The sequence below is a fragment of the Schistocerca cancellata genome, chromosome 6, assembly GCF_023864275.1.
Source record: "Schistocerca cancellata isolate TAMUIC-IGC-003103 chromosome 6, iqSchCanc2.1, whole genome shotgun sequence".
Taxonomy (NCBI): domain Eukaryota; kingdom Metazoa; phylum Arthropoda; class Insecta; order Orthoptera; family Acrididae; genus Schistocerca; species Schistocerca cancellata.
The window spans coordinates 505,773,478-505,785,655 of NC_064631.1; the positions used below are offsets into that span (position 1 = coordinate 505,773,478).

The 12,178-nt window shown below is 38.7% G+C and overlaps 1 protein-coding gene across 1 annotated transcript in view; it reads right to left on the bottom strand.

Annotated features, from left to right (window-relative positions):
* Positions 1-2,312: 2,312 nt before the first annotated feature.
* LOC126191361 (N-alpha-acetyltransferase 35, NatC auxiliary subunit) overlaps positions 2,313-12,178 on the bottom strand; it is a 130,739-nt gene continuing 120,873 nt past the window's right edge. The window contains exons 10-13 of the mRNA XM_049932210.1: positions 10,996-11,174; positions 6,699-6,906; positions 4,868-5,131; positions 2,313-2,540 (exon numbers count right to left, since the gene is read on the bottom strand). Coding sequence (XP_049788167.1) covers positions 2,400-2,540; positions 4,868-5,131; positions 6,699-6,906; positions 10,996-11,174 — 792 coding nt within the window. The 3' untranslated portion in view covers positions 2,313-2,399. The remainder of the gene's footprint in view (positions 2,541-4,867; positions 5,132-6,698; positions 6,907-10,995; positions 11,175-12,178) is intronic.

Below are 12,178 nucleotides of genomic sequence, written 5' to 3' on the forward strand. Positions count from 1 at the left end.
TTAAAGAAAGCTTTTGACAATGTTGACTGGAATACTCTCTTTCAAATTCTGAAGGTGGCAGGGGTAAAATACAGTGAGCGAAAGGGTATTTACAATTTGTACAGAAACCAGATGGCAGTTATAAGAGTTGAGGAACATGAAAGAGAAGCAGTAGTTGGGAAGGGAGTAAGACAGGGTTGTAGCCTCTCCCCAATGTTATTCAATCTGTATATTGAGCAAGCAGTAAAGGAAACAAAAGAAAAATTCGGAGTAGGTATTAAAATCCATGGAGAAGAAATAAAAACTTTGAGGTTCGCCGTTGACATAGTAATTCTGTCAGAGACAGCAAAGGACTTGGAAGAGCAGTTGAACGGAATGGATGGTGTCTTGAAGGGAGGATATAAGATGAACATCAACAAAAGCAAAACGAGGATAATGGAATGTAGTCGAATTAAGTCGGGTGATGTTGAGGGTATTAGATTAGGAAATGAGACACTTAAAGCAGTAAAGGAGTTTTGCTATTTGGGGAGCAAAATGACTGATGATGGTCGAAGTAGAGAGGATATAAAATGTAGACTGGCAATGGCAAGGAAAGCGTTTCTGAAGAAGAGAAATTTGTTAACATCGAGTATAGATTTAAGTGTCAGTCATTTCTGAAAGTATTTGTATGGAATGTAGCCATGTATGGAAGTGAAACATGGACGGTAAATAGTTTGGACAAGAAGAGAATAGAAGCTTTCGAAATGTGGTGCTACAGAAGAATGCTGAAGATTAGATGGGTAGATCACATAACTTATGAGGAAGTATTGAATAGGATTGGGGAGAAGAGAAGTTTGTGGCACAACTTGACCAGAAGAAGGGATCGGTTGGTAGGACATGTTCTGAGGCATCAAGGGATCACCAATTTAGTGTTGGAGGGCAGTGTGGAGGGTAAAAATTGTAGGGGGAGACCAAGAGATGAATACACTAAGCAGATTCAGAAGGATGTAGGTTGCAGTAGGTACTGGGAGATGAAGAAGCTTGCACAGGATAGAGTAGCATGGAGAGCTGCATCAAACCAGTCTCAGGACTGAAGACCACAACAACAACAACATGTGTCACTATGCACATAACAGAAGATATGAACTCAGAAAACACAACAAATGCACATGAGGATAAAGTCACTTTAGGGTATTAGAGAGGTGCTTCTTTTAATTATTTAAATAGGCCACGGCTGATTTCTTTCTGTTCTTTTTCAACTTGGTCTGACACTTGACATCAGTGGGACACATTGTAATTCTACAACCAGACCAGTATTCAAATACTATACCTGCCTTTCACATGTATTATTACTTCTCTAACTCTTTCACAAGATGAAAGAAAAGAACTGGTTAAGAGAAGAAGGAAAGAGAATATGTTAATCCAATTTTTTTTTTCCTCCTTAACGAAACTTGTCAAAAAACACACTGCAGTGAAATTCCTGGACTGTCACGATAGACGTAATGTACGTTAGTATATAAATAAGCAGAGACTAGAACACTGCACAAGAGTGATTCTCGACAACAGCAAAAATTATCTGTTGATGTTAAAGGAGCATTCCATGTATTTAAATGAATAATGGTACTATTTGGTATTTGTGCTGAAGAAACTGAAAGAAATGATCATGGGTGGATTATATGCAATTATTTGACTATTTCTGCACTTATTGGACAATAATAAGATGCCCATGTTTCTTATATGAATGTTACATCTATGTTGAGTGCTAACACTGGTTTTGAAAGAAGTGACCTCTTAAATATTAAATCCTGCAACTGAGTGTACAATTAAAAAACAATGGATAAATAGTTCTTTCTGCCTTTAATTCAGGTTTAATTGGAACTAATAAAATAGAGTCTTTAAAGAAGCTTATGAAAGGGTAGACAGCTGGGGATGGTGAGGAGGCAGGGGAAGGTTAAATTCTGTTAGTAGTTTCCCATCATACATGGGCAATGCATGTATCATCAGTTTTAATTTTTAATGTACTTCCACTAAGCAGAACATTCAACATTTATGAAATTCTATGACTGATGCGAAAAAAGGACATCAATAATAATTTAGAACATCCTACTGCAGCAGGATCACTGGAATAAAAAATAAATAAATAAATAAAACATAAAAAATAAAAAGTTATGGATGACCCAAATCTTGCAGGCCTTTCTTATTAGCACTAAAGGGAAAGTATTATATACTTCATGTGAATTATGCAGTCCAAAAACCCTCAGGATTAAGTAAACGTGAAAGGAATTACAAAAAGGAAAAGTAACGTTAAAAAAAAAAAAACATTGTTGTATTAACACACAGTGAGCTCTACAATGTACAAACTTCAAAATAAATAATTTTAATTACAAAGAGACACAGGGCAATGAAATATTACATTAATTTCAATAAAGTTGTCAACCATCTCATGGAAGTTTGATTATTGGAAAATGACGATGAGTTGAAAAGTCAAATTCTGGTGGTGTGGTCGAATCTTTCTTGTGGCCTCCTGCAAGTAGTTTCAGAACAACAAAGTTTGTTTTGGCCACTTTCAGCAGATCATTAACCTGTATAAAAAGTAAATGTACCATTAGATCCTTGTTTTAGACACTGCACTACACACTAACGAGAGGGAAAGAGAATAAAAATAATCATATCCCATGCAGCTAACATAATAAGCATTAATATCAAACATCCATAAGCAGGTTCCATGCATTAAAGTAACCCAGTTAGACTGAAGTGGTGGGAGACAGAGAGAGAGAGAGAGAGAGAGAGAGAGAGAGAGAGATAAATGTTTTTGATCTATCAACAGAAGTTTATTCACAATCAAAATGTTTATCTAAATTCACAATGGATGAAATTTTGACTTGTAACAAACACAATAAAAAATTACAACCTTACTATTATTTGATTGTTAGGAGTGAGACAATACAGAGATACCCAACAGCACAGTTTATTAGCACTCTCGTGTGTGTCATTTAGGACAAAAAGCTCAACACATCATCTACTGCAATTCCTTGTGACTAAGCAACCAAAAAGTATACTGGACCCAAGAAAGAGAGAGACACTGTAGAAGTAATGTGAATTTAGGGAGCAGAGATCTTAAAAAGCTTCTAACCAGGAGTGAACTATATAGTTTCATCTGTGTGTTTTGGTAGTTTACTTTTTGAATCTCTATATATTAATCTACTTTATTGGACACAGTTCTTGCATTTACCCCGTGTCTACGGTAGAGTTCTGTAGCGCTTTTTATAAGAGAACACTGGTAACGCATGTCCTGACATACTGATTTAACCTTCCTCTCACCTTGACAACAGCTACTGGTACATTGCAAAAATATCTGCAATTAAGAATTACTACATGGCCACAACCAACTACTTGTCATCTAGACCAACTACCTGTCATCTAGAGCTACAAGTATGTGTCTGTCTGTGTATATGAATTTTATGTACATCCAATCACAGCTTTCATGGTCCAGTTGGCTAGCCAATGGGATTTGCACCAATCCAGCAATGGCAGCTGAATGATCTCCAGTCAATCTCTGGGCACTGAACCAGATGGCACTGATTTGTTGAAGTTTTGTTATGATATACTGGCACATGTTGTGCAATAATCTGTCAAGTGACAATTTGATCAGCAGAATAGTCTTGTTAATATGCTGTGTGACATGTGGTTCCATCATGTGGATAAGCTGGAATACCGTCCATCATAAATTCTTTATTTCAGGTGGTCTGTCATCAATGGAAGTTTATCCAACTGGAAAATGTTTATCACAAATATAACAGAAACAATGAGAAAGTGCACAATACACTATAGTACAAAGGGTGATTAGTGATTCAAAGGGTCCAAAATAGATGATACTATGGGCATTTCAGAAAGAGCACTGTACAGGAGGAGGAGGAGGAGGAGGAGGAGGAGGAAGAGATTAGTGTTTAATATCCTGTAGACAATGAGGTCATTAGAGACGGAGCACAAGCTCGGTCTACGAAAGCATGGGGAAGTAAATCAACCGTGCCCGTTCAAGGGAACTACCCCAGCATTTGCCTGAAGTGATTTAGGGAAGACGTGGAAACCTAAATCGGATGGCTGGACATGGGTTTGAACCATCATCCTCCTCAATGCGAGTCCAGTGTGCTTAACCACTGTGCCACCTGGCTGGGTAGGAGTACTGTACAATTCACATGAAAAAGCTATGTGTGATACGGAAGCTGCATCTGTTGAATACTGAGCAAAAGCAATGTGACAACGAAATTTCCCGCTATGTTTGGACCATTTTTTTTCAGAATGATTCTAACTGAATGCATGAAGCAATTAAATTTGTTACTGTTGGTGACACGCAGGTACTGTGGTTGATGACAGAAGGGAAGAATAATCAATGAAGTGAATGGAAGCCATTAGCTCTGCAACTAAAAAATAAAATTTACTTCACTAAGTGATGTGAAGTACGATTTGCTGGAACATTCACATCATTTGCCAGATATGGCACACTCTGACTTCCATCTATTGTAACACCTAAAGAAATCTGTGGTTGGAAAAGGTTGCAGCACTCATAAATGGCTATTTTGTAGATCCTCCCGAATCCAACCTTTGTGATGGAATCTACACACTCGAAGAGTGTTTGACAATGTCTATTAAAGAAGACCACGTCATCATTTTGGGAAAAAAAGGTATTTCATATCCAGTTGAGAATTCCTCTCCCCCCTGCTCTTATAAATTTTGATTTTCCTAGTTGGACCTCTCACAAAATTGTAAACACGGTCCACCTCTCACTACAATCTAAAATATTATTCATGGATAGCTCTCCAGTCATGCAATATGAAAACTCCCCCCCCCCCCCTCTCTCTCTCCCCCCTCCCTCCCACATATAATAATACATACAGTAAGTAATGCTTACCTCTTGATCTTGATTTGTAATCCCTTCTAATATTGTCCGGGCTTTATGGAAATGTTGACACCCCGACAAGTACAAGTTTGTGCTTGTAGGTGGCTGCTCATAGCGTTGCAAGGAAGTCATCTCTCTAAACTCAGTATACTGCATAGGTGGGGGAGTCAACAAGCTAGCAAATGGTGCAAATCGATGCTCATAGCGTACTTGTTCATTATCAAACTCTGGATGAGGAAGCCTGATTTTTCCATCCAGTCGGAAACCCACCATAGCCTGTGAACGTATGAGGAGTATTTCATAATGACCAGTTGCTTACATCATGAAATTAAATTTACATGACTCTATAAACTTAAGAAAACGTCTGGATAATTTTTAACATTCATGTGCCACATTCATGACTTAAATGAAATATGATAATATAACAAAATTTTGGTTTGTATAACAACAATGGAAATTCCTGGAAGAAGCAATACATAAAATACGGGAATGACACATTCACAGACACAACCACACAGACACCCAAACGCACTCTCCCACGGCTAAAGAAAGACTAATTATTGATACTCGATTATTGAAAGCAGTTGCCTGAGCTAGTGGATATGGTGACAGGGGTAGTGAAAGACATAAGGAGGGGGTAGTGGAAAAGAGGCAGATCTTTGGATGGATGACTCCATGGCTGCACAATGAGATAAAAAGTGTAGAGAGGGTAAAGCAAAATAGAAATGTAGGAACAGGGAAGGGGGGAGGGGTGGAAAACAGAGAGAAAAGTGAAGGTGAAAAAAGAAAAAGGCAAACGAGACGGGTTGAAACAGGAAGGATGGAGAGGGGGAGACAGTGAGTGAGAGAGAGAGAGAGAAGAGAGAGAGAGAGAGAGAGAGAGAGAGAGAGAGAGAGAGAGAGAGAGAGACTTACTCAGGGTGGGGCGAGAGGTGGGACAAAGAGTGGTGGAAAAGACAGATCATGATCTGGACTGCGGAGGAGTGGTGTGGACAGAAGATAGAAGGGAAAACGTAAGGCAAGGCAGTGGTAACAGTTTAGTGGAAGTTTAGCCTACAGGGGATTGCGAGAGTGCAGAATATGTTGAAGTGACAAAAAGGCCCATGTAGAGAAGCAGCTGTTGATGTCATTTGTGTTGTGTTGTGCACCATGTTCAGCAACTGGATGGTCAAGTTTGCAGTTTGCCACAATTGGGCAGTGGTCACTCATGTGAGTTAACAGTTGGTTACCTGTCATGCCCATGTAAAATACTGTACAGTAATTGCACCATAACAGATATGTGACACAACTGTTTTCAAACCTGGCCTTATCTTTTACTCACTAGGAAATGCCTGCAACTGGACTGATGTGGGTGGGTGTATGGGACAGGTCTTAAACCTACTACTTTCTCCCACCACACAACCCCCCCCCCCTCCCATGTGGGCACTCTCTCTCTCTCTCTCTCTCTCTCTCTCTCTCTCTCTCTCTCTGGACACTCTGTGCCTCGTCATCTGTCCAAAGACCTGCCTCTTCTGTGTAACTCCCTCTTTGTGACCCCTTCCGCACCTATATCTGTTCAGAAAACTGCTTTCTGTAATCGAGTGTCAATAATTAGTCTTGCCGTTGCCACGGGAGTGGTTGTTATGGTGTCTGCATGGGTGCACGTGTAAACATATGTACTTTTGCTAGAGAAAGCAATTGTACTCAAAAGCTAGTGAGAGTGCTGTTTTCCATTACATGTTTCTGGGCTCAATGCACTGGTCCACTACAGGTGAGTAGTTGCCTTTCCCTTATTTTATGTAAATATTGGTTTGGCTATGTTTTCTACTACACTACCATAAAATGACCATCACAGAAGTTATACCTTGTACAAACCACCACAGATGTTCTGCAGTGCTTGGTAGATCATGATCTCCCTCCCATAAGGTCTCATTTTCTTTTTCTTGGCTTTATTCTTTTTATTTGCTCTACTCCTGTTATGTTGCTCAACTACAGATTCTTGCTCAGCAAAGAAGCTTTCAGCACGGTTCAGGGCAGAAACCAACCAGCTATACAAGAATTCATACATGTACCTGCAAATAAGTTTCTGTTAAGTATGGTCAGTATCAAACAACAGATTTCACCATTTGCAACAATGCATTAATTTCTAACAGATCAATGAATTCAAGCACTTAATGAATGTTCTTAACAATAATACACTGGGGTCACTGTTTCATCATAACAAATTTTTATGTGGAAGACAAAGGTGAAAAATGCTTTTTGTTTTGTTAGAAGGCACAACCTATTACAGAGTCTTCCTCCTAAAACAGGTGTGTCCATCACCACCTAAAGCGTGAGTAAGCACACCCCTCCCCCCCACCAATACTTTTATTCTTACTTTTCTGAATGGACTGCTCCCTTTCATACGTGATACAGTATGAAAGTTGTACATTGCTGAATTCACAGCAGAATAATTTTATCAGATCTGGATGGAGAGACAAAGGAAAGTTGATGGTTAAAGAGACAGTTATAAGGTCCAACTGTAATGAAAAATTTCTCTTGGGCATCAAAACTTGTATATTTCTAACCTGGAATTTTACCTCAGCTGTCACAGACAGTGCAGCATTTTGCTTACAGAAGCGGCAGTAAAATTTTTTTGATAGTAGTAGTAGAAGTAGTAGTAGTAGTAGTAGTAGTAGTTGTGGTCTTCAGTCCTGAGACTACAGTAGAAACCCTCTAATTTGACTTTGGATGGTCCGTCACTCCGGTTAGTCCGACCATGCTCAGGCTTGCGAGCCTGTGCCAACTTGTCCCTGACTGGACGCCTGTTGGGCCATTGTTGCGGTGTCTATCACTGTTGCAGTTTTATCCTTTGCTTGGATTAAAAAACATCGTCGTTTGCTTTATTCTGTAATCTCTACAGTACTTCCTACTGTAAATTCATTGTGTGTACAGTTGTCTGTTCTTCAACATGTCTGGATTCAAACGTAAACACTTAACTCTTCCATTAAATGAAAAATTAGCAATTCTACAAAGACTGGATGAAGGAGAATCGCTCCAAAAAATTACAAAGGAACTGAACGTAGGTGTTACGACAATTAAAGATTGGTGGAAGAATCGGAAAGACATTGACTCCTATACAGTTACAATTGATGGTGAAAACACTCTGCAGAATCGCAAAACATTAAAAAAGCCTAAACTTGAACTGCTTGATAACGCATTGTGGATGTGGTTTTGTCAAGAAATAAGGAAAGGAAATCCAATATCCGGACCAATTCTCAAAGAAAAAGCAACAGTTTTGCACAAAAAACCGGAAGCCGAAAGTAAATTTGCTACCAGTGAAGCTGGATTGATCGCTGGAATACTCATCATGGTGTCTGATTTTTTTCTATTTCTGGTGAAAAAATCTCTTCCGATGAAGCAGCTGCTAAGGAGTTTTCTGTTAAGTTCCAAGAAATTGTAGGAGAAAATGAACTGTTACCCTAGCAAGTGTGTAACGTCGACGAGACAGGGCTGAACTTTAAAATGTTACCAACAAAAACACTCGCAGCTTCAAATGAATCCATAATAGGAAAAACTTATAAAAGATAAAATAACAGTCATTCCTTGTAGCAACGCAGATGGTACCCACAAGATCCTCTTGTTCATCACTGGCAAATCTAAGAAGCCAAGGGCATTTAAAAATCTAAAATTATCTTCCTTGTCGGTTTATTACCGCAATCAAAAATCTGCTTGGATGGACTGCAACCTTTTTAAATCCCGGTTTTTCGACAAGTTTGTGCCATCAGTCGAAAATGACTTCATGCAAAAAAAATCTGCCTGTTCGTACTCTACTGTTGTTGGATAATGCACCATCACATCCATCTGAGGAAGATTTGGTGAAAGGGGACATAAAAGGTCTCTTTCTGCCTCCTAATGTGACCTCATTCATTCAACCAATGGATCAGGGCGTTATCAAATGGTTAAAAAGGCGATATCACAGAAAGTATATCAGCTCAGTCTTGGAAAAATCTGAAGGAGGTCATAACTTATTTGATGCAATGTAATCCCTGAACATCAAAGATGATATCTCACAATCGCTGTAGCATGGGATGAACTGAAACTTGACACACTGCGGAAATCATGGCGTAAGCTTTGGCCAAAAGTTATGACTGAAAATGAGCATACCAAAGAGGAGCAAAACAACAATGCACTGGAAATCGTTAAAGATCTACAAACTCTGGAGCCGAACATCCATGCCAATGAAGTTGAAGAGTGGGTCAACAAATGTGACAAAGACTATGACACTTTTGAAGAGCTGAATCACGACCACATTGTTGCCGCTGTTAGCCAGGAAACTGTGAATGAGGACTCTGACAGCGAAGACGAACCCCCCAACCCAGATTTCAGTGCTCTGTCAAACTCTTCAAGCAGTATCATATCTCCCATTTCATCTTCATCCTCTTCCATTTCCATAATACTGTCCTCAAATACATCGCCGTTGTATAAACCCTTTATATACTCCTTCCACCTTTCTGCTTTCCCTTCTTTGCTTAGAACTGGGTTTCCATCTGAGCTCTTGATATTCAGACAAGTGGTTCTCTTTTCTCCAAGGGTCTCTTTAATTTTTCTGTAGGCAGTATCTATCTTACCCTTAGTGAGATAAGCCTCTACATCCTTACATTTGTCATCTAGCCATCCCTGCTTAGCCATTTTGCACTTCCTGTCGATCTCATTTTTGAGACGTTTGGATTCCTTTTTGTCTGCTTAATTTACTGCATTTTTATATGTCCTCCTTTCATCAATTAAATTCAATATTTCTTCTGTTACCCAATGATTTCTACTAGCCCTCGTCTTTTTATCTACTTGACCATCTGCTGCCTTCACTATTTCGTCCCTCAAAGCTACCCATTGTAGTTCTACTGTATTTCTTTCTCCCATTCCTGTCAATTGTTCCCTTATGCTCTCCTTGAAACTTTGTACAACCTCTGGTTTAGTCAGTTTTTCCAGGTCCCATCTCCTTAAATTCCCATCTTTTTGCAGTTTCTTCAGTTTTAGTCTACAGTTCATAACCAATAGGTTGTGGTCAGAGTCCACATCTGCCCCTGGAATTGTCTTACAATTTAAAACCTGGTTCCTAAATCTTTGTCTTACCATTATATAATCTATCTGATACCTTCTAGTATCTCCAGACTTCTTCCACGTATACAATCTTCTTTCATGATTCTTGAATCAAGTGTTAGCTACGATTAAGTTATGCTCTGTGCAAAATTTTACCAGACGGCTTCCTCTCATTTCTTAGACCCAATCCATATTCACCTACTACGTTTCCTTCTCTTCCTTTACCTACTATCGAATTCCAGTCACCCGACTATTAAATTTTCGTCTGCCTTCACTATCTGAATAATTTCTTTTATCTCATCATACATTTCATCAATCTCTTTGTCATCTGTGGAGCTAGTTGGCATATAAACTTGTATTACTGTGGTAGGCATGGGCTATCTATCTTGGCCACAATAATGCGTTCACTATGCTGTTTGTAGTAGCTTACCCGCATTCCTACTTTTTTATTCATCATTAAACCTACTCCTGCATTACCCCTTTGATTTTGCATTTATAACCCTGTATTCACCTGCCCAGAAGTCTTGTCCATCCTGCCACCGAACTTCACTAACTCCCACTATATCTAACTTTAACCTATCCATTTCCCTTTTTAAATTTTCTAACCTACCTGCCCGATTAAGGGATCTAACATTCCACACTCCGATCCGTAGGTCGCCAGTTTTCTTTCTCCTGATAACTGTGCTACTTAGAGTCTCAAAAATATCATTCATGGCAATCACACTGGGATGAACACACATTTGCTTATATCATTATACATTCTGGGCTCACACATCTAAATGATAATTTGAATCTCAGAACAGATATATTGACATCCGTCTTTTGCATTCATACACCGAGAAGAATTCACCGTTTCTTCTTAATTTATCAGATTTTTGGGGTTCTACTTTCTTATCTTGTTTGATCTTTTGCATTTTTAGTATAAAGTGAAGGGTAATTTATCTTATTGATACTATAAATATCCTTGTGTTGTGTATCCATTACTAGAGCTGAAATTATTTCCATGCATATTTTAATTATATAATGTCTAATTATACGCAGAACAGAAATATAACATACACATATGTCTTCAGATTCCTTACCAAAAGATGTAATGATATTCATGTGTGCTGTACAGTTCAAGTTCAAACCCAGACAGCAAATACATAATCATTATCCTCAAAGTATGATACAAAATCCAGGTTCCAAAACATGCTAAGTGTGGCCTTGGTGTTTCAGACTTCAAGGAAAGTGTGTGCAGATATCCATCAACTCGTTCAGCCTGATTCAGAAACACAGAAGAAAAATAAATAAACTGTTTACAAACATGTAACTAACAGGTTGTTGCAGTTTAAATTAACAATACCTGATAGCACAGAAACCAAATCACGCATTTTTTTAAGAAAGAGAGGAAAACAGAAGATTAAGGTTTAATGTCCTGTCAACAATGACATTAAGGAGACAGGACCAAAAAGGTAGAGACAAGATGAGACGACAGGAAGAAAATGAAGGACGGTAATACTTGCATGAAATTTACAAGAAATGTCATACACAAGTGTCGCATATCAAAACGTGCAGCTCTAGAATAATGTAATTTATTATTGATGTAATATGGCTGGAACTACTGTTTAATGTGTGACAAACATAATTGTTATGGAAAATATATAATCTCCAACTTTTGTATTCTTGAAAGGTAGGAAGTGCAAAATCACCCACCATTCCTGGTGAAAGGGGGGGGGGGGGGTGTTATTTTCCTAAAAAAGAAATATTTTTCTCAGATATTCGAAACAAAAACTGAGCACTTAATCACATCTTCAAATATACACTGAAATTATGCAGTGGAACATACTTGTCAAGAAGGTAACTCTGGATTTAGAACTTAGTGTGGTTTCTCTTCACTATTAATTAAAATTTTTAGTATTCTGTTTAAGCAGATTATTTTCATTTTCTACAGCATAAGGAAAAGACACTGCTACTTACAGTAAAGGTGACATATCAAGTTGCAGACAGGCACAACTAAAAGAAACTCACACATTAGATTTCTGCCACAGCCTTCATCAGCAAGCACACCTCATGTACACAATTTCCATCACCTGAAGTTCAGATCAGAATGCAGCTGTTACTTAGAATGGAAACTGCTATCTGGTGGAGGCAGCGAGTGGGAAGAGTACGGATGAGGAGAGAGAAGAATACAGTCTGGCAGAGGATGCACGGACTAGACTGCCGATAGATGCAGCATTGGAAGGCTGTGGTATGATAGGAAGGTGGGGGACATGGAATGAAAAT